Below are 22,948 nucleotides of genomic sequence, written 5' to 3'. Positions count from 1 at the left end.
ATTATTCCTTCAAACATACCCATTTTTGCTTTCCGAGATAATGTTCTCGACTTCCACACATTCTTCAAGGCTCCCAGAATTTTTGCCCCCTCCCCCACCCTATGATCCACTTCCGCTTCCATGGTTCCATCCGCTACCAGATCCACTCCCAGATATCTAAAACACTTCACTTCCTCCAGTTTTTCTCCATTCAAACTCACCTCCCAATTGACTTGACCCTCAACCCTACTGTACCTAATAACCTTGCTCTTATTCACATTTACTCTTAACTTTCTTCTTTCACACACTTTACCAAACTCAGTCACCAGCTTCTGCAGTTTCTCACATGAATCAGCCACCAGCGCTGTATCATCAGCGAACAACAACTGACTCACTTCCCAAGCTCTCTCATCCCCAACAGACTTCATACTTGCCCCTCTTTCCAAAACTCTTGCATTCACCTCCCTAACAACCCCATCCATAAACAAATTAAACAACCATGGAGACATCACACACCCCTGCCGCAAACCTACATTTGATTATATCATGTTTTATATATCAGGTCATCATGATCAGTTGTTTAATGTAAAAGTGAGGTAAGCCCTAAAATATCTTTTCATAAGTATTTTTACCTGCAAAGACAGTTACATACTGTATTTGGTTGACTTGGAAGAAAAATTTAATTGTTTGAACATTTGGTTTGTGTTTTACAATGCCAGGTATTTAGCTGCATCATCAATCAGGGAAATTATTTCCCATCCAGCAAACCCTTGTTTTAACGGATTAATTTTGGGGAAGATGTTGCCTTAGAAACCAAGTTCCATTACATCCTGACTTTTTCTAAGGAACATTGATGAATGAAATATCAGCAGTTATAATGGAAACCTGCCATTTTAGTTTGAGGCTAGAGGTGTTCAGGGAGTTGTAAAGGTAACTGTGAATCAAGTGGAAAATACCTCTAAGGTCTCATGGAGTCACCTGAATCACCTACTGGTCAGAGATGGGGCTTGTGTGAGGTGCTAGCTACTTTCCTAAAACTCATGGCCTTCAAGAATTTTCAGCTTTTCTACAATGCTTCAGTGTTTCCTGGATCTTTTAGCACATATAATACTGACAGATTCTCATTTGCCATGATTTAGTTAAGAACCATAAGAACTGTTACAGTTGCATGAAAACACAGGCATCAAGATTGTTAATATGTTGACCAAGTGAGTGCATATCGCAGACCATGACCAAGGATATCATGTTTCATCTTGAAAGTTCTACTTGAATTATATTTGTAGGTGTAAATAAACAAGATATTTGATCATTATGTCATAGTGAATCAGTGTAAAACTAAGGTTAGGATCTATCAGACTATACTCATTCTAATGGGTCCATAACTTATTGAACTAAATTTTTGATATAACAGAGTTTTACTGAAATGTCCATTTTATCCTTAACTTACCCTTGTGGGGTTCAGAGGGTCCTTTGGCTGCTGCATCCTGATGCATTGAAGTCCGTTAGAATGGGGTTTACTGTACCTTTCCCAGTCTCAGCCTTTTCTTCCTTCTATCTAAGTTATTTCCTTGCCATGGGCATCTCTTTTAAGCCTTGACAGAAAGTCCTCTCTACATTATCATTTCACCCCCTTCAGTCTCGCTACATCACCGCCCTCTACTTCACATTCTCCTCCCTCACGTCGGTGGGCTTTGGCAACGTGTCCCCAACTACGGAGATTGAGAAGGTCTTCACGATCTTCGTCATGATGATGGGCTGTGAGTGGGTCTAGACAGGGCCACAAACCAGTAGTGTGGGCTCCTGCCCGGCTGGCCAGAACGACCCAGAATCCGTGCAATACTGGCTGGCCGGATGATAAACCTGCAACTGTTGTGCACTGTCGAGAGACTTTTGGGTAAAAATGTCTTTTGTATGGTCATTTTTAGGATTTTGACTTGCTTTTTTAAATTGCATCAGAAATAATCATCACTGAGTTTGTATATAAAGTTGTGTATTGAACATTGACATAAAGTCTCTCGAATCAGCGAAGCTGTAGAGTACAAAATACACTGACGTTAATCATTTATGCAGCACTGTTAAAATGTCACATGTTCCGCACATGACATTGTGATGTATACATGTACTGCACTACTGTAAGTCTCATGCTGTGTGAACTGGCACGTGGTTGTTGTAGAATTGTTGTAAGTTAATGAGGCAGTCATCTCAAGTATCTTCCACTTATGGTAGTGAAACTCATTCAGCAATGTACATGGTGAAAAGCTTAGCGTTTTAATTCACCAAATCAAATTATGCTACAAAAGAAGCAACTAGTCTGGTAAATTGATTTACTGGTTTGTACTAGAGGAAGCATAGCATCTAACTTGTAAGGGTGAAATGTGAAAAACCTATGGTCACCTTAATGGCACAGTAAATTACCTTCCTTAATGATAAAAAAGATGAATGAAATTACTTTTATATTTCAGTTCTTCTGAGAATCATGGTGTAGACTCTGATTTTGTTATTCATGATATCAAGGAAAAAGGCTTTTCTTCGAAAGATCATGATTATTTTGATAACTATGCTCATTCTCTCTGGTGGGTTTATAGAGGTACCTTAGCACCTAAGCAGCATGAATTTGTCCGTGAGGTTAACATTTTTGAAACATTATTATCAATGAAGCACCTGACCTTGTTAAGTAGTTTAAAATCACTAATGGTATGCTTGATTTTAAACTTTAACCATGAATCCATTTATGAGCACATTTTGAATTGGACAGTCAATTGTCCATATACTTTCAAGCCTATAATGAGCCCGGTCTTCTATAATGAAGATAACTCCTTACACATGAACAGAATTCTTTCTCATTTTAGTCATCATATTCCTAGATTGTGATAATCAGTTTTACTCACTAAACCTTCCCCATGTATGTTGAATCACTTGATAGTGAAATATCAGTCAATAAAACTATATAAAAAAATAGAAAATATATATATATATATATATATATATATATATATATATATATGTTTTTTTTTTTTTTTTTTTTTTTTTTTTTTTTTTTTCAAAAAGAAGGAACAGATAATTGGGCCAGGTGAGGGTAGTCCCTCAAAGGCTCAGTCCTCTGTTCTTAACGCTACCTCGCTAATGCGGGAAATGGCGAATAGTTTGAAAGAAAAAGAAAGATATATATATATATATATATATATATATATATATATATATATATATATATATATATATATACACAAATGTACATTTGGCTTATCAGAGAAACGTAGATGCCTTAAAAAACCAAATGACCTCAACCTTTACATGAAGCATTACCATTACTGTCCTAGTTGTTTTAGCATCTACCTTTTCCCTACCACTCCTTTTCTAGGTGTCTAGCAACACTTCTACTTTTCTTAGCTTCTTCGGTCACACCCAGCCTGTAATACCTTGCTTCACCTCTTGTACTTCTTTATATCACCAAAAGTATTTCCTTCCATCTCCAGTACTTCCTTCCATCACCTCCAGTACTTCCCCACAGGCGAAGTACGTCACAGCACTGTACTTCACGTTCAGTAGTCTTACGTCGGTGGGTTTCGGCAACGTGGCGCCTAACACAGATGTTGAGAAGATATTCACCATATTGGTTATGCTCATCGGCTGTAAGTACTGGCTTGGGGTAATGCACATGTGCAGCAGCAGAGCAGTGATGGATTGAGACTTCCAGGATTTGCACTGTTGGGCTTCAGAAGGCTTCCAAGGGTGCCCTGCAAGAATCACATTTTAGCATTCTAGGACACGTTTGTTCCAGATGCATGAAGTCGTATAATGTATGCACATTGATAACAGTCTTGTTTGGCCCTCCTTAAGTTCACAAGGAGGAGAATTCTAAAAGTGTAATTTTCCAGTGGGTTCACATATCTCTAGAAGGGAATCCTGGGCACCTTTAGAATCCCTCAGAAGCTGCCTATGCTGATTCAAGATGCTCATGTGCCACAGCTGAGTCTAGACGTGCTTGCGGAGCTGCTGAGGCAAGATACGCATGCGTGGTGAATGATGTGCTGGGGAGGAGGCTAGATACCCCTGCACAGTGATTAAGGGGCCCCTGATGGTTTTGCTCCTCCACTGTTGCCATAACTTATAGATATTTGTTGCATGCCTATGTTATTATGCTTGCTGGTGGAATGCTTAGTCTTCACTCATCTTAATTTTTCTTGCCTTTGAAAAACCGATCATGACCGGTTTTTATTCACTGACTATGCTGCATACTTCTGATTGATAACTGAGCTCTAGGCCCACATGCACCAATAGAGGCAATGGATGAGTTTCATGGAGGTGCATGGCTCGAAAATTTTGTGTCTTGTTTCTTGTATTCTAGAAAATATTATCACTTTATTATTATGCATTGATTGAAATTTTTGTTTCCTTAACATACATATCACAAAATCTTGTTTTTTATATGCATACTTAATTCATGGATATTGTTAAAGGTATCTTCAATATTATTGCATAATTAAGTTTATATAGTTTCATTTATGAAAATATTCTCTGATAGGATTCTGTTGCTCTATGAATAATTATGCACATTGATGAAAGTGCTTTACCTTTGTACCAGTCTTTTCCCTTTAAATTTTCCTAACATGTTTTGATGTATTTTCTTTTACTACCAGTCAACAAGAATGGTACATGTTGTATTCTGAAACATTTCATGTTATGCAATTTGGTACATGTTGTATTCTGAAACATTTCATGTTATGCAATTAAATTTTTTTTTAATTGGGTAACACATTTTCCCAAGTGCACATATATAGGTGGGCTATTATTGGTTTTGAAAAAGCTACATAGCTTTATTTTTTGAGGAAATTAGTGGTAGTGATCTTAATACATTCAAGAAAAGAGTGCTATAGTAAAAATTTAGCATTTTTTTTTTTCTTTTTTTTGCTTTTATATAGGGGAGAAAGATTACTTCCCATGTATTCAATGCGCGTCGTAGAACGTGACTAAAAGAGAAGGGAGTGGGGGGCTGGAAATCCTCCCCTCTTGTTTTTTTTTTTTTAATTTTCCAAAAGAAGGAACAGAGAAGGGGGCTAGGTGAGGATATTCCCTCAAAGATCCAGTCCTCTGTTCTTAATGCTACCTCGCTAATGCGGGAAATGGCGTATTGTATGAAAGAAAAGTAAAGTGTTTTAGATATCTGGGAGTGGATCTGGCAGCGGATGGAACCATGGAAGCGGAAGTGAATCATAGGCTGGGGGAGGGGGCGAAAATCCTGGGAGTCTTGAAGAATGTGTGGAAGTCGAGAACATTATCTCGGAAAGCAAAAATGGGTATGTTTGAAGGAATAGTGGTTCCAACAATGTTGTATGGTTGCGAGGTGTGGGCTATGGATAGAGTTGTGCGCAGGAGAGTGGATGTGCTGGAAATGAGATGTTTGAGGACAATGTGTGGTGTGAGGTGGTTTGATCGAGTAAGTAATGTAAGGGTAAGAGAGATGTGTGGAAATAAAAAGAGCATGATTGAGAGAGCAGAAAAGGGTGTTTTGAAATGGTTTGGGCACATGGAGAGAATGAGTGAGGAAAGATTGACCAAGAGGATATATGTGTCGGAGGTGGAGGGAACAAAGAGAAGTGGGAGACCAAATTGGAGGTGGAAAGATGGAGTGAAAAAGATTTTGAGTAATCGGGGCCTGAATATGCAGGAGGGTGAAAGGCGGGCAAGGAACAGAGTGAACTGGATCGATGTGGTATGCCGGGGTTGACGTGCTGTCAGTGGATTGAATCAGGGCATGTGAAGCGTCTCGGGTAAACCATGGAAAGTTGTGTGGGGCCTGGATGTGGAAAGGGAGCTGTGGTTTCGGGCATTATTGCATGACAGCTAGAGACTGAGTGTGAATGAATGGGGCCTTTGTTGTCTTTTCCTAGCACTACCTCGCACACATGAGGGGGGAGGGGGATGGTATTCCATGTGTGGCGAGGTGGCGATGGGAATGAATAAAGGCAGACAGTGTGAATTGTGTGCATGGGTATATATGTATGTGTCTGTGTGTGTGTATATATGTGTACATTGAGATGTATAGGTATGTATATTTGCATGTGTGGACGTGTGTGTATATACATGTGTATGGGGGTGGGTTGGGCCATTTCTTTCGTCTGTTTCCTTGCGCTACCTCGCAAATGCGGGAGACAGCAACAAAGCAAAATAATAATAATAAAAATATATATATATATATATATATATATATATATATATATATATATATATATATATATATTTAGGGAAAGTTTTGCGAAAGTTTAAAAGACAAAAAGGCCTCATTCGTACACACTCAGTCTCTTGCTGTCATGTGTAATGCACTGAAACCAAAGCTCCCTTTCCACATCCAGACCCCACAGACCTTACCATTGTTTACCCCAGATGCTTTACATGCCCAGGTTCAATCCATTGACAGCACATCAACCCCGTTATTCCACATCGTTCCAATTCACTCTGTTCCTTGCATGCCTTTCACCCTCCTTTATGTTCAGGCCCCGATCTTTCAAAATCTTTTTCACTCCATCCTTACACCTCCAATTTGGTCTCTTGTTTCTCATGTTCCCTCCGCCTCTGACACATGTATTCTCTTTGTCTATCTTTCCTCGCTTGTTCTCTCCTTGTGTCCAAACCATTTCAACATCCTCTTCTGCTCTCTTAACCACAATCTTTTTATTACCACACATCTCTCTTATCCTTTCATTACTTACTCGATCAAACCACCTCACACCACACATTGTTCTCAAACATTTCATTTCCAACACATCCACCCTCCTATGCACAACCCTATCCAGGGCCCATGCTTTGCAACTATGTAACATTGTTGGAACCACTGTTCCTTCAAACATACCCATTCTTGCTCTCCAAGATAACGTTCTCACCTTCCACACATTCTTCAGTACTCCCAGAACCTTCACCCCCTCCCCCACCCTGTGACTTGCTTCCACTTCCTTGGTTCCATATGCTGCCAACTCCACTCCCAGATATCTAAAACACTTCACTTTCTCCAGTTTTTCTCCATTCAAACTTACTTCCCAATTAACTTGCCCCTCAACCCTACTGAACCTAATAACCTTGCTCTTATTTACATGTATTCTCAACTTTCTCCTTTCACACACTTTACCAGACTCAGTCACCAGCTTCTGCAGTTTCTCCCATGAATCAACCACCAGTGCTGTATCATCAGCGAACAACAGCTGACTCATTTCCCAAGCCTTCTCATCCACAACAAACCGCATATTTGCCCCTCTCTCCACAACTCTTGCATTTACATCCCTAACCACACCATCCATAAGCAAATTAACAACCATGGAGACATCACGCACCCCTGCCACAAACTGATATTCAGTGGGAACCAATCACTTTCTTCTCTTCTTGCTCGTACACATGCCTTACACCCTTGGTAAAAACTTTCACTGCTTCTAGCAACTTACCTCCCACACCATATTCTCTTAAAATCTTCCACAAAGCATCCTTATCAACCCTATCATATGCATTCTCCAGATCCAAAATGCTACATACAAATCCATCTGTTTTTCTAAGTATTTCTCACATACATTCTTCAAAGCAAACACCTGATCCACACATCCTCTACCACTTCTGAAACCACACTGCTCTTCCCCAATCTGATGCTCTGTACATGCCTTTACCCTCTCAATCAGTACCCTCCCGTATTATTTCCCAGGAATACTCAGCAAACTGAAGCCTCAGTAATTTGAACACTCATCTTTATCCCCTTTGCCTTTGTACAGTGGCACTTTGCATGCATTCCACCAATCCTCAGGCACTTCACCATGATTCATACATACATTGAATACCCTTACCAACCAATCAAAAACACAGTCACCCTCTTTTTTTTGATAAATTCCACTGCAGTACCATCCAAACCTGCCCTGCTGCTTTGCTGGCTTTCATCTTTCACAAAACTTTTCCTACCTCTTCTCTGTTTACCAAACCATTCTCCCTGATCCTTTTACTTCGCACACCACCCCAACCAAAACACCCAATATCTGCCGCTCTGTCATCAAACACATTCAACAAACCTTCAAAATACTCACTCCATCTCCTTCTCACTTCATCACCACTTGTTATTTCCTCCCGATTTGCCCCCCTCACCAATGTTTTCATTTATTCTCTTGTCTTATGCATGTTATTTACCGCTTTCTAAAACATTTTTTCATTCTCCCTGAAATTTGATGATACGCTCTAACCCCAACTCTCATTTGTCCTCTTTTTCACCTCTTGCACCTTTCTCTTGACCTCCTGCCACTTTCATTTTCACATCTCCCAGTCATTTGCACTACTTCCCTTCACAGATCATCCAAACGCCTCTCTTTTCTATTTCACTAACAACCCTACTTCTTCATCCCACCACTCGCCACCCTTTCTAACCTGCCCGCCTTCCACCTTTCTAATGCTACGTGCATCTTTTGCTCAAGCCATCACTGCTTCCCTAAATACGTTCAAACCCTCCTCCACTCCCCTTATCATTTGCTACACTCAGTCTCTCCTGGTACTTCCACACACAAGTCTACTTTCTTAAGCTCACTTACTCTCATCACTCTCTTCTCCCCGATAATCTCTCTTATTTCAGAAAACCTTGACAAATCTTCACCTCCACAAGATAGTGATCAGACATCCCACCAGCTGCCCCTCTCAGAACATTTACATCCAAAAGTCTCTCTCTTTTTTTTCCATATGTATTTGCCATTTCCTGCGATGGTAAGGTAATGTAAGGAAAAGATGACAACCCCTGAGGGAAAAATCCTCACTTGGCTGCCTTCTCCGTTCTTTTAGAAAAGTTAAACTGGAGGGGAGGATTTCCAACCACCCGCTCCCACCCCTTTTTAGTCTCCTTCTATGACATGCAGGGAATATGTGGCTAGCATTCTTTCTCCCCTAGCCCCTGAGGATAATATATGTATGATTGGGAGATATATAAAAGAAAGCAGCAAGGAGTCAAGAAGAAGGTGAAAGGGTTGAAAAAGAGGGTAAATGAGAGTTGGGGGGAGAGAGTATCATTAAAGTTTAGGGAGACCAAAAAGATGCTTTGGAAGGAGGTAAATAACATGCATAAGACGAGAACAACTGGGAACCTCGGTGAAGGGAGCAAGTAATAACAGGTAATACTAAAGTAAGAAGGAGATGGAGTGAGTATTTTGAAAGTTTGTTGAATTTGTTTGCTGATAGAGTGGCAGATGTAGGGTGTTTTGGTCAGGGTGGTGTGTGAAGTAAGAGGGTTAGGGGGAATGGTTTGGTTAAGAGAGCAGAGGTGGTGAAAGCTTTGTGGAAGATGAAATCTGGCAGGGTGGTGGGTTTGAATGCTATTGCAGTGGAGTTTATTAAGAAAGGGGGCAACTGTGTTGTTGATTGGTTGGTAAGGATATTCATTGTATGTATGGATCATGGTTAAGTGCCTGAGGATAGGCTGAATGCATGTGTAATGGAATTGTACAAAGGCAAAGGGGATAAAGGTGAATGTTCAAACTACAGATGCATAAGTTTGTTGAGTATTCCTGGGAAATTGTATTGGAGGCTGTTGATTGAAAGGGTAAAGACATGTACAAAGCATCAGATTTGGGATGAGCAGTGTGGTTTCAGAAGTGATAGAGGATGTGTGGATCAGGTGTTTGCTTTGAAGAATTTGTGTAAGAAATACTTACAAAAATAGATGGATTTGTATGTAGTATTTATGGATCTGGAGAAGGCATGTGATGGGGTTGATAGAGATGCTTTGTGGTAGGTCTTAAGAGTATACGGTGTGGGAGATAAGGTGCTTGAAGCAGTGAAAAGTTTTTACCAAGGATGTAAGGCATGTGTACAAGTAGGAAAAGGTGGAGAGTGATTGGTTCCCAGTGCCCTGGTTTAGTCCATTGACAGCACGTTGACCCCAGTACACCACATTGTTCCAATTCACTCTATTCCTTCAACACTTTTCACCCTCCTGCATGTTCAGGCCCCGATCGCTCAAAGCCTTTTCCACTCCTTCCCTCCACCCCCAATTTGGTTTCCTGCTTTTTCTTGTTCCCTCCACCTCTGACATTTGTATCCTCTTTGTCAACCTTCCCTCACTCATTCTCTCCATATGTCCAAACCATTTCAGCACACCCTCTTCTGCTCTCTCAACCACACTCTATTTATTACAACGCATCTCTATTACCCTTTCATTACTTAAGTGATTAAACCACCTAACACCACGTATTGTCCTCAAACATTTAATTTCCAACACATCCACTCTCCTCAGTACATCCTAATCTATAGCATGCAACCATATGATATTGCTGGAACTACTATTCCTGCAAACATACCCATTTTTGCTCTCAGATATAACGTTCCCTCTTCCCACACATTCTTCATCGCTCCCAGAACTTTTGCCCCTTCCCCCACCCTATGACTTGCTTCCACTTCCCTGGTTTCATTGGTGCCAGGTCCACTCCCAGATATATAAAACTTCCTCCAGTTTTCTCCATTCAAACTTACATCCCAGTTAACATATCCCTCAACTCTTCTGAACCTAATGATTTTGCTCTTATTCACATTTACTCACAACTTTCTCCTTTCACAATATTTTCCAAACTCAGCCATTAATTTTTTCATACTTGATCCCAGTTTCCCATGTTAGCTAGGTAGTGTCAGGAAGCAGAAAAGAAAGACACATTCACTCACATACACATACATATTTACATATACGCTCATACACGTATATATATATATGATACAGCACTGGTGGCTGATTCATGTGAGAAACTGCAGAAGCTGGTGACTGAGTTTGGTAAAGTGGTGAAAGAAGAAAGTTAAGAGTAAATGTGAATAAGAGCAAGGTTATTAGGTACAGTAGGGTTGAGGGTCAAGTCAATTGGGAGGTAAGTTTGAATGGAGAAAAACTGGAGGAAGTAAAGTGTTTTAGATATCTGGGAGTGGATCTGGCAGCGGATGGAACCATGGAAGCGGAAGTGAATCATAGGGTGGGGGAGGGGGCGAAAATCCTGGGAGCCTTGAAAAATATGTTGAAGTCAAGAACATTATCTCGGAAAGCTAAAATGGGTATGTTTGAAGGAATAGTGGTTCCAACAATGTTGTATGGTTGCGAGGCGTTTGCTATGGATAGAGTTGTGCGCAGGAGGGTGGATGTGCTGGAAATGAGATGTTTGAGGACAATGTGTGGTGTGAGGTGGTTTGATCGAGTAAGTAATGTAAGGGTAAGAGAGATGTGTGGAAATAAAAAGAACATGGTTGAGAAAGCAGAAGAGGGTGTTTTGAAATGGTTTGGGCACATGGAGAGAATGAGTGAGGAAAGATTGACCAAGAGGATATATGTGTTGGAGGGGGAGGGAACGAGGAGAAGTGGGAGACCAAATTGGAGGTGGAAAGATGGAGTGAAAAAGATTTTGTGTGATCGGGGCCTGAACATGCAGGAGGGTGAAAGGAGGGCAAGGAATAGAGTGAATTGGATCGATGTGGTATGCCGGGGTTGACGTGCTGTCAGTGGAGTGAATTAGGGCATGTGAAGCGTCTGGGGTAAACCATGGAAAGTTGTGTAGGGCCTGGATGTGGAAAGGGAGCTGTGGTTTCGGGCATTCTTGCATGACAGCTAGAGACTGAGTGTGAACGAATGGGGCCTTTGTTGTCTTTTCCTAGTGCTACCTCGAACACATGAGGGGGGAGGGGGATGGTATTCCATGTGTGGCGAGGTGGCGATGGGAATGAATAAAGGCAGACAGTGTGAATTGTGTGCATGGGTATATATGTATGTGTCTGTGTGTATATATATGTGTACATTGAGATGTATAGGTATGTATATTTGCGTGTGTGGACATGTATGTATATACATTGTGTATGGGGGTGGGTTGAGCCATTTCTTTTGTCTGTTTCCTTGCGCTACCTCGCAAACGCGTGAGACAGCGACAAAGCAAAATAAATATATAAATAAATAAATAAATATATATATATATATATATATATATATATATATATATATATATATATATATATATATATATATATATATTACAGAGGTATAAGTTTGTTGAGTATTCCTGGTAAATTATATGGGAGGATATTGATTGAGAGGGTGAAGGCATGTACAGAGCATCAGATTGGGGAAGAGCAGTGTGGTTTCAGAAGTGGTAGAGGATGTGTGGATCAGGTGTTTGCTTTGAAGAATGTATGTGAGAAATACTTAGAAAAGCAAATGGATTTGTATGTAGCATTTATGGATCTAGAGAAGGCATATGATAGAGTTGATAGAGATGCTCTGTGGAAGGTATTAAGAATATATGGTGTGGGAGGCAAGTTGTTAGAAGCAGTGAAAAGTTTTTATCGAGGATGTAAGGCATGTGTACGTGTAGGAAGAGAGGAAAGTGATTGGTTCTCAGTGAATGTAGGTTTGCGGCAGGGGTGTGTGATGTCTCCATGGTTGTTTAATTTGTTTATGGATGGGGTTGTTAGGGAGGTGAATGCAAGAGTTTTGGAAAGAGGGGCAAGTATGAAGTCTGTTGGGGATGAGAGAGCTTGGGAAGTGAGTCAGTTGTTGTTCGCTGATGATACAGCGCTGGTGGCTGATTCATGTGAGAAACTGCAGAAGCTGGTGACTGAGTTTGGTAAAGTGTGTGAAAGAAGAAAGTTAAGAGTAAATGTGAATAAGAGCAAGGTTATTAGGTACAGTAGGGTTGAGGGTCAATTCAATTGGGAGGTGAGTTTGAATGGAGAAAAACTGGAGGAAGTGAAGTGTTTTAGATATCTGGGAGTGGATCTGGCAGTGGATGGAACCATGGAAGCGGAAGTGGATCATAGGGTGGGGGAGGGGGCGAAAATTCTGGGAGCCTTGAAGAATGTGTGGAAGTCGAGAACATTATCTCGGAAAGCAAAAATGGGGATGTTTGAAGGAATAGTGGTTCCAACAATGTTGTATGGTTGCGAGGCGTGGACTATGGATAGAGTTGTGCGCAGGAGGATGGATGTGCTGGAAATGAGATGTTTGAGGACAATGTGTGGTGTGAGGTGGTTTGATCGAGTAAGTAACGTAAGGGTAAGAGAGATGTGTGGAAATAAAAAGAGTGTGGTTGAGAGAGCAGAAGAGGGTGTTTTGAAATGGTTTGGGCACATGGAGAGAATGAGTGAGGAAAGATTGACCAAGAGAATATATGTGTCGGAGATGGAGGGAACGAGGAGAAGAGGGAGACCAAATTGGAGGTGGAAAGATGGAGTGAAAAAGATTTTGTGTGATCGGGGCCTGAACATGCAGGAGGGTGAAAGGAGGGCAAGGAATAGAGTGAATCGGAGCGATGTGGTATACCTGGGTTGACGTGCTGTCAGTGGATTGAATCAAGGCATGTGAAGCGTCTGGGGTAAACCATGGAAAGTTGTGTAGGTATGTATATTTGCGTGTGTGGACGTATGTATATACATGTGTATGGGGGTGGGTTGGGCCATTTCTTTCGTCTGTTTCCTTGCGCTACCTCGCAAACGCGGGAGACAGCGACAAAGCAAAAAAAAAAAAAAAATGGGGAGGTGATAACAAGTAGTGGTGATGTGAGAAGGAGATGGAGTGAGTATTTTGAAGGTTTGTTGAATGTGTTTGATGATAGAGTGGCAGATATAGGGTGTTTTGGTCGAGGTGGTGTGCAAAGTGAGAGGGTTGGGGAAAATGATTTGGTAAACAGAGAAGAGGTAGTGAAAGCTTTGCGGAAGATGAAAGCCGGCAAGGCAGCAGGTTTGGATGGTATTGCAGTGGAATTTATTACAAAAGGGGGTGACTGTATTGTTGACTGGTTGGTAAGGTTATTTAATGTATGTATGACTCCTGGTGAGGTGCCTGAGGATTGGCGGAATGCGTGCATAGTGCCATTGTACAAAGGCAAAGGGGATAAGAGTGAGTGCTCAAATTACAGAGGTATAAGTTTGTTGAGTATTCCTGGTAAATTATATGGGAGGGTATATATATATATATATATCCCTGGGGTTAGGGGAGAAAGAATACTTCCCACGTATTCCCTGCGTGTCGTAGAAGGCGACTAAAAGGGGAGGGAGCGGGTGGCTGGAAATCCTCCCCTCTCGTTTTTTGTATTTTTTTCTAATTTTCCAAAAGAAGGAACAGAGAAGGGGGCCAGGTGAGGATATTCCCTCTAAGGCCCAGTCCTCTGTTCTTAACACTACCTCGCTAATGCGGGAAATGGCGAATAATATGAAAAAAAAAATATATATATATATATATATATATATATATATATATATATATATATATATATATATATATATATATATATATATATTTTTTTTTTTTTTTTTTTTTTTTTTTTGTCGCTGTCTCCCGCGTTTGCGAGGTAGCGCAAGGAAACAGATGAAAGAAATGGCCCAACCCACCACCATACACATGCCTTGATTCAATCCACTGACAGCATGTCAACCCCGGTATACCACATCGCTCCAATTCACTCTATTCTTTGCCCTCCTTTCACCCTCCTGCATGTTCAGGCCCCGATCACACAAAATCTTTTTCACTCCATCTTTCCACCTCCAATTTGGTCTCCCTCTTCTCCTCGTTCCCTCCATCTCCGACACATATATCCTCTTGGTCAATCTTTCCTCACTCATTCTCTCCATGTGACCAAACCATTTCAAAACACCCTCTTCTGCTCTCTCAACCACGCTCTTTTTATTGCCACACATCTCTCTTACCCTTATGTTACTTACTCGATCAAACCACCTCACACCACACATTGTCCTCAAACATCTCATTTCCAGCACATCCATCCTCCTGCGCACAACTCTATCCATAGTCCATGCCTCGCAACCATACAACATTGTTGGAACCACTATTCCTTCAAACATACCCATTTTTGCTTTCCGAGATAATGTTCTCGACTTCCACACATTCTTCAAGGCTCCCAGAATTTTCGCCCCCTCCCCCACCCTATGATCCACTTCCGCTTCCATGGTTCCATCCACTGCCAGATCCACTCCCAGATATCTAAAACACTTCACTTCCTCCAGTTTTTCTCCATTCAAACTCACCTCCCAATTGAATTGACCCTCAACCCTACTGTACCTAATAACCTTGCTCTTATTCACATTTACTCTTAACTTTCTTCTTTCACACACTTTACCAAACTCAGTCACCAGCTTCTGCAGTTTCTCACATGAATCAGCCACCAGCGCTGTATCATCAGCGAACAACAACTGACTCACTTCCCAAGCTCTCTCATCCCCAACAGACTTCATACTTGCCCCTCTTTCCAAAACTCTTGCATTCACCTCCCTAACAACCCCATCCATAAACAAATTAAACAACCATGGAGACATCACACACCCCTGCCGCAAACCTACATTCACTGAGAACCAATCACTTTCCTCTCTTCCTACACGTACACATGCCTTACATCCTCGATAAAAACTTTTCACTGCTTCTAACAACTTGCCTCCCACACCATATATTCTTAATACCTTCCACAGAGCATCTCTATCAACTCTATCATATGCCTTCTCCAGATCCATAAATGCTACATACAAATCCATTTGCTTTTCTAAGTATTTCTCACATACATTCTTCAAAGCAAACACCTGATCCACACATCCTCTACCACTTCTGAAACCACACTGCTCTTCCCCAATCTGATGCTCTGTACATGCCTTCACCCTCTCAATCAATACCCTCCCATATAATTTGCCAGGAATACTCAACAAACTTATACCTCTTTAATTTGAGCACTCACTCTTATCCCCTTTGCCTTTGTACAATGGCACTATGCACGCATTCCGCCAATCCTCAGGCACCTCACCATGAGTCATACATACATTAAATAACCTTACAGTCACCCCCTTTTTTAATAAATTCCACTGCAATACCATCCAAACCTGCTGCCTTGCCGGCTTTCATCTTCCGCAAAGCTTTTACTACCTCTTCTCTGTTTACCAACTCATTTTCCCTAACCCTCGCACTTTGCACACCACCTCGACCAAAACACCCTATATCTGCCACTCTATCATCAAACACATTCAACAAACCTTCAAAATACTCACTCAATCTCCTTCTCACATCACCACTACTTGTTATCACCTCCCCATTTGCGCCCTTCACTGAAGTTCCCATTTGCTCCCTTGTCTTACGCACTTTATTTACCTCCTTCCAGAACATCTTTTTATCCTCCCTAAAATTTAATGATACTCTCTCACCCCAACTCTCATTTGCCCTTTTTTTCACCTCTTGCACCTTTCTCTTGACCTCCTGTCTCTTTCTTTTATACGTCTCCCACTCAATTTCATTTTTTCCCTGCAAAAATCGTCCAAATGCCTCTCTCTTCTCTTTCACTATTACTCTTACTTCTTCATCCCACCACTCACTACCCTTTCTAATCAACCCACCTCCCACTCTTCTCATGCCACAAGCATCTTTTGCGCACTCCATCACTGATTCCCTAAATACATCCCATTCCTCCCCCACTCCCCTTACTTCCATTGTTCTCACCTTTTTCCATTCTGTACTCAGTCTCTCCTGGTACTTCCTCACACAAGTCTCCTTCCCAAGCTCACTTACTCTCACCACCCTCTTCACCCCAACATTCACTCTTCTTTTCTGAAAACCCATACAAATCTTCACCTTAGCCTCCACAAGATAATGATCAGACATCCCTCCAGTTGCACCTCTCAGCACATTAACATCCAAAAGTCTCTCTTTTGCGCGCCTGTCAATTAACATGTAATCCAATAACGCTCTCTGGCCATCTCTCCTACTTACATAAGTATACTTATGTATATCTCGCTTTTTAAACCAGGTATTCCCAATCATCAGTCCTTTTTCAGCACATAAATCTACAAGTTGTATATATATATATATATATATATATATATATATATATATATATATATATATATATATATATATACAGGCATACATATACATACACATATATAAACATGTTGGAAAGGGTCACAGATTTGCGCATTAAGTGTATTCCTGAGTTCACAGGGAAAATGAAGCACAATAAGTTCCCAAGTGCACTTTCATGTAATAATCACATCATCAGGGGAGACACGAGAGAAATATAAGGTCAGTTGATATACAACAAAGAGACATAGCTAGGACGCCATTTGGTAAACGTGATTGTCCAAGACAGACAATGAGTGTATCATAAACTTATTATGTGGACAATAAGGTGAATTGTTTACAAATTTTATCAACAGTAAAGATATCTAATTTGTATAGACCTTCTCTAATATTAAGATTATAATTCTTTGTGTATTTAATGATAGAAGATTCAATGATATTTCTCGTATTACTGGAGTTAGAGTTAACAACTGAGATGGCATTACTCCAGTCAGTACAATGATCATAGTTTTTAACGTGATTAAACAAGGCATTTGATTCTTGTCCTGTTCTTATACTATATTTATGTTGCTTAAGTCTAACAGAAAGATCCATACCAGTGTGCCCAACATAGAACTTATCACAGTTCTGCATGGCACTTTATAGATGTACTCAGGAGTTTTCTGGTGAGTTCCTGATTAAGATATTTTTTATAGTATTATTGTTGCTACGCCTCTTCGTTGTGTATCAACTGACTGTTATATTTCTCTCTTGTGTCTCCCCTGATGATGTGATTATTACACAAAAGTGCACTTGGGAACTTATCGTGTTTCATTTTCCCCGTGGACTCAGGAATATATGAACATATATACATATACATATACATGAATGTAGGTTTGCGGCAGGGGTGTGTGATGTCTCCATGGTTGTTTGATTTGTTTATGGATGGGGTTGTTAGGGAGGTAAATGCAAGAGTTTTGGAAAGAGGGGCAAGTATGAAGTCTGTTGGGGATGAGAGAGCTTGGGAAGTGAGTCAGTTGTTGTTCGCTGATGATACAGCGCTGGTGGCTGATTCATGTGAGAAACTGCAGAAGCTGGTGACTGAGTTTGGAAAAGTGTGTGGAAGAAGAAAGTTAAGAGTAAATGTGAATAAGAGCAAGGTTATTAGGTACAGTAGGGTTGAGGGTCAAGTCAATTGGGAGGTGAGTTTGAATGGAGAAAAACTAGAGGAAGTGAAGTGTTTTAGATATCTGGGAGTGGATCTGGCAGCGGATGGAACCATGGAAGCGGAAGTGGATCATAGGGTGGGGGAGGGGGCGAAAATCCTGGGGGCCTTGAAGAATGTGTGGAAGTCGAGAACATTATCTTGGAAAGCAAAAATGGGTATGTTTGAAGGAATAGTGGTTCCAACAATGTTGTATGGTTGCGAGGCGTGGGCTATGGATAGAGTTGTGCGCAGGAGGATGGATGTGCTGGAAATGAGATGTTTGAGGACAATATGTGGTGTGAGGTGGTTTGATCGAGTGAGTAACGTAAGGGTAAGAGAGATATGTGGAAACAAAAAGAGCATGGTTGAGAGAGCAGAAGAGGGTGTTTTGAAGTGGTTTGGGCACATGGAGAGGATGAGTGAGGAAAGATTGACCAAGAGGATATATGTGTCGGAGGTGGAGGGAACAAGGAGAAGAGGGAGACCAAATTGGAGGTGGAAAGATGGAGTGAAAAAGATTTTGTGTGATCGGGGCCTGAACATGCAGGAGGGTGAAAGGAGGGCAAGGAATAGAGTGAATTGGAGCGATGTGGTATACCGGGGTTGATGTGCTGTCAGTGGATTGAAGCAGGGCATGTGAAGCGTCTGGGGTAAACCATGGAAAGCTGTGTAGGTATGTATATTTGCGTGTGTGGACATATGTATATACATGTGTATGGGGGGGGGGGTTGGGCCATTTCTTTCGTCTGTTTCCTTGCGCTACCTCGCAAACGCGGGAGACAGCGACAAAGTATAATATAAAAAAAAAAAAAATACATACATATTAATACTTGCTTGCTTTCATGTATTTCCAATGCCGCCCCACCCCACAGGGAACAGCACAAATGCATGAAGAAAGGAAGAAAACAAGATAATATACTCATTCTCTAATCCCCACACCTAATTGCTATCTCCTGCATCATTTAGTTAGCACTAGGGAACAGAGGAAGAAAGGCCACATCTGCTCTCACTCCTCTAGCTGTCATGTGTAATGCACTGAAACCACAGCTTATCCACAGCCAGGCCCCATAGACCTTTCCATTGTTTACCCTGGACGTTTCCGATTCCATGGTTCGGTCCATTGATGGCAGTTCCAGTTCACTCTATTCCATACATGCCTTTCACCCTTCTGCATATTCAGGCCCCTATTGTTCAAAATCTTTTTTACTCCATCCTTCCATCTCCAGTGTAGTCTCTTGGTTCTTATTCCCTCCATTTCTAACACATGTATTCTCTTTGTCAACCTTTCTTCACTCCTCTCCATATGTCTAAACCATTTCAACCTGCCCTCTTCTGCTCTCTTAAAAACATTGCTTTTATTACCACACATCTTGCTTACCCCTTTCATTATTTGCACGATTAAACCACCTCAAACCACATATTGTCCTTAAACATTCCATTTTCAACACATGTACCCTGCTCTGCACAACCTTATCTATATCCCATGCCTCACAACCATATGGTATTGTTGAAACTACTATTCCTGCATATATATCTTGTTTTGTCCTTTGAGATAACATTCTTTCCACACATTCTTCATCGCTCCCAGAACCTTTGCTCACTTCCACTTCCATGGTTTCATTCACTGCCAAGTCCACTCCCAGATATCGAAAACACTTCACTTCCTCCAATTTTACTCCATTATAACTTACATCCCAACTAACTTGCCCCTCCACTCTGCTGAACCTGATAATCTTGCTTTAAATCACATTTACTCACAGCTTTCTCCTATCACACACTTCCAAACTCAGTCACCAATTTCTGCAGTTTCTTCCTCGAATCAGCCACTAGTGCTGTATCATCGATAGACAACAACTGACACTTTCCAGTCCCTCTCATCCCCAGCAGACTGCATAGACAACAACTGACACATCCCAGTCCCTCTCATCCCCAGCAGACCGCATACTAGCCCCTTTCTCCAAGACTTGCATTTACCTCCCTCCCCATCTTATCCATATATGAATTGAACAACCATGGTGACATCACACACCCCTGCCACAGACCTACCTTCACTGTGAACCATTTACTTTCCTCTCTTCCTACTTGTATACAAGTCTTATACTCTTGATAAAAACTTATCACTGCTTCTAGCAACTTACCACCCACATCATATATTCTTAGGTCCTTTCACAAAGCATCTTTATCAACCATTTCATATGCCTTCTCCTGATCCAAAAATGCCACATTTTGTTTTTTGAGTATTTCTCTCACACATATTCAAAGCAAACACCTGATCAACACAACCTCTACCATTTCAGAAACCACTCTGCTCCTCCCCAGTCTGATGCTATGTACATGCCTTCACCCTCTCAATTAATACCCACCCATACAACCTGCCAAGTATACTCAACAAACTTCTGTTGTTTGAACACTCACCTTTTCCCCTTTTACCTTTATACAGTGGCACTATACATGCATTCCTCCAGTCTTCAGGCATTTCACCATGATCCATATATACACTGAATATCCTTACCAACTAATCAACATCACTATCATCCCCTTTCTTGATAAGTTCAACAGCAATACCATCCACTCCCTCCAGCTGTCTTGCCCCATTTCGTCATCCTCAAAGTTTTCACCACCTCTTCTGTCTTCACCAAACCACTCTCCATGACTCACTTCACATACCACCCTGACCAAAATACCCTAAAACTGCCAATCTCATTAAACAAATTTAGCAATCCTTCAAAATTCTCTCTCTCTCTCTCTCTCTCTCTCTCTCTCTCTCTCTCTCTCTCTCTCTCTCTCTCTCTCTCTCTCTCTCTCTCTCTCTCTCTCTCTCTCTCTCTCTCTCTCTCTCTCTCTCTCTCTCTCTCTCTCTCTCTCTCTCTCTCTCTCTCTCTCTCTCTCTCTCTCTCTCTCTCTCTCTCTCTCTCTCTCTCTCTCTCTCTCTCTCTCTCTCTCTCTCTCTCTCTCTCTCTCTCTCTCTCTCTCTCTCTCTCTCTCTCTCTCTCTCTCTCTCTCTCTCTCTCTCTCTCTCTCTCTCTCTCTCTCTCTCTCTCTCTCTCTCTCTCTCTCTCTCTCTCTCTCTCTCTCTCTCTCTCTCTCTCTCTCTCTCTCTCTCTCTCTCTCTCTCTCTCTCTCTCTCTCTCTCTAATACAAACGAAAGAGAGATGAGTTAGGAAATCAACAGTTTTGATGCAAGAGGTTGAATATTTTGTGAACAGTGATATAAATGCATGAGTGGGTGATATGGCTGTTGAAAGCATGTTTAGTGGCTTGGGTTACTCTTTGTTAATGAAAATAGTGGAATTGTGGAATTGTTTGCTCTAAAAAGGATTGTTGAATGGGATTACCTAGTTTAAAGATATAGCTTCATCAGTATATGTGGTTGGTTGGGATTATTGGATTATGTACCAATAGATAAGCATGCAAAAGACAACTCCTATAAATGAATGTGCTCAGAGGGATGACTAGTGGGATGTTTCATCATTGCTTGGTGGAAGTAAGGGTGAAAGTATATAGAAGCTTCAGGAAAAAAGGAAATTATGTGGGTGGAAAGAGGCTGGTGAAAGTGAATAAGCTTGGAAAAGAGGATAAAGTTAAGAGAGACCAGGAAAGATTGAGTGAAGAATGGCAAGAAGTGAGAGTTAATGAAATTATGGGAATGGGGAAGGAATAGGAGATATATAGGAAGCTGTGCTTACATGTGTGTGATGTGTGAAAGATGGGTGGTAGGCATGTGAGAGAGAGTAATGAGAGGTGGGAAGACAAAGTTAAGTTGCTAGTGAAAGAGAAAAGAGAATTGTGTGGACATGCAGAGGAGTGAGAGTGATTAGATGTATAAGAGAAGCATCAGGAGGTCAAGAGGAAGGTGCAGGGGCTGAGGGAGAGGGCAAGTGAGACTTAGGGTGAGGCAGTCTCAGCAGACTTCAGGCTGATTAAGATAATGTTTTGGAAGGAAGGTAATACTGTGAGGGGAACAATAAAACAAATGGGAACATCAGTGAAAGGGGCAGATGGGGAAGTTGTAACAAGCAAAGATGAGATGGAGCGGAGATGGAATGAGTGTTTTGAAGGATTATTGAATGTGTTTAATGATATGATGGCATATGTGGGATGTTTCCAATGTAGAGGTATATAAAGTGAGAGAGCCATGGCAAGTGGTTTGGTGAAAAGAGAAGAGGTGGTAAAAGACTTCCTTGAAATGAAGTGTGGCAAAATAGCTGGAGTGCATTGGATTGTGGTTAAATTTCTTGAGAAAGAGGGTGACTGTGTTGGTGATTGGTATATGAGGGTTTTCCATGTATTTATGGCTCATGGTAAGATACTTAAGACTGATGGAATGCTTGTATAGTGGAGTGTCACTGTATAAAGACAAAGGATGCAAAAGTGTATGTTCAGTTTAAAGAGGTGTAAGTATGCTGAGTATGATTAATAAGTTGTTTGAGTGAGTTGTGATTAAGAAGAGGGTGATTGAGTGTGTGATAGCATGTACAGGGCATCAGACTGGGAAGAAAGGGTGTGGTTTCAGGAGTTGGATAAAGTGATTGCTTCGGAGAAACTGTTTGAAAATTACTTAGAGAAACAGAAGGATTTGTATGTGGCATTTATGGATTTGGAGAAAGTATATGATGAGGTTGATAGATATTCTTAGTGGATAGTGTTATGATTATCTGGTTTTGGATGGAAGCTATAAGAAGTAGTGAAGAATTTTTATCTCAAAAGTAAGGCATGTGTGCGAGTAGGAAAGGAAGGTGACTTTTTTCATTTAAAGGTGAGTTTGCAGTTGGGACATGTGATTTAACATGAGTGCTTACTACTTATGAATGGGGTGGTGAGGAAAGTGAATGGGGGGTGTTGTGGAGAAAGCTTCAGATGTACAGTCTTGAAGGTGGAATGGCCTGGGAGGTGAGTCATACATTGTTTACTGTTGACATGATGCTATTGACAGATTCAAGTGAGGAAGTGCAGAAGCTGGTTTT

At 41.2% G+C, this 22,948-nt stretch overlaps 1 protein-coding gene across 1 annotated transcript in view; it reads left to right on the top strand.

Annotated features, from left to right (window-relative positions):
- The window catches only part of sei (potassium voltage-gated channel seizure), a 924,474-nt gene that overhangs the window by 198,222 nt on the left and 703,304 nt on the right, over positions 1–22,948 (top strand). Inside the window, exon 9 of the mRNA XM_071664734.1 lies at positions 3,488–3,608. Within this exon, the coding sequence (XP_071520835.1) occupies positions 3,488–3,608 (121 nt within the window). The remainder of the gene's footprint in view (positions 1–3,487; positions 3,609–22,948) is intronic.

This window comes from Panulirus ornatus, chromosome 9, assembly GCF_036320965.1.
Source record: "Panulirus ornatus isolate Po-2019 chromosome 9, ASM3632096v1, whole genome shotgun sequence".
Classification (NCBI taxonomy): Eukaryota; Metazoa; Arthropoda; class Malacostraca; order Decapoda; family Palinuridae; genus Panulirus; species Panulirus ornatus.
Note: the sequence above shows the minus strand (reverse complement) of the source record. Positions and strands in the feature narration are given on the sequence as shown.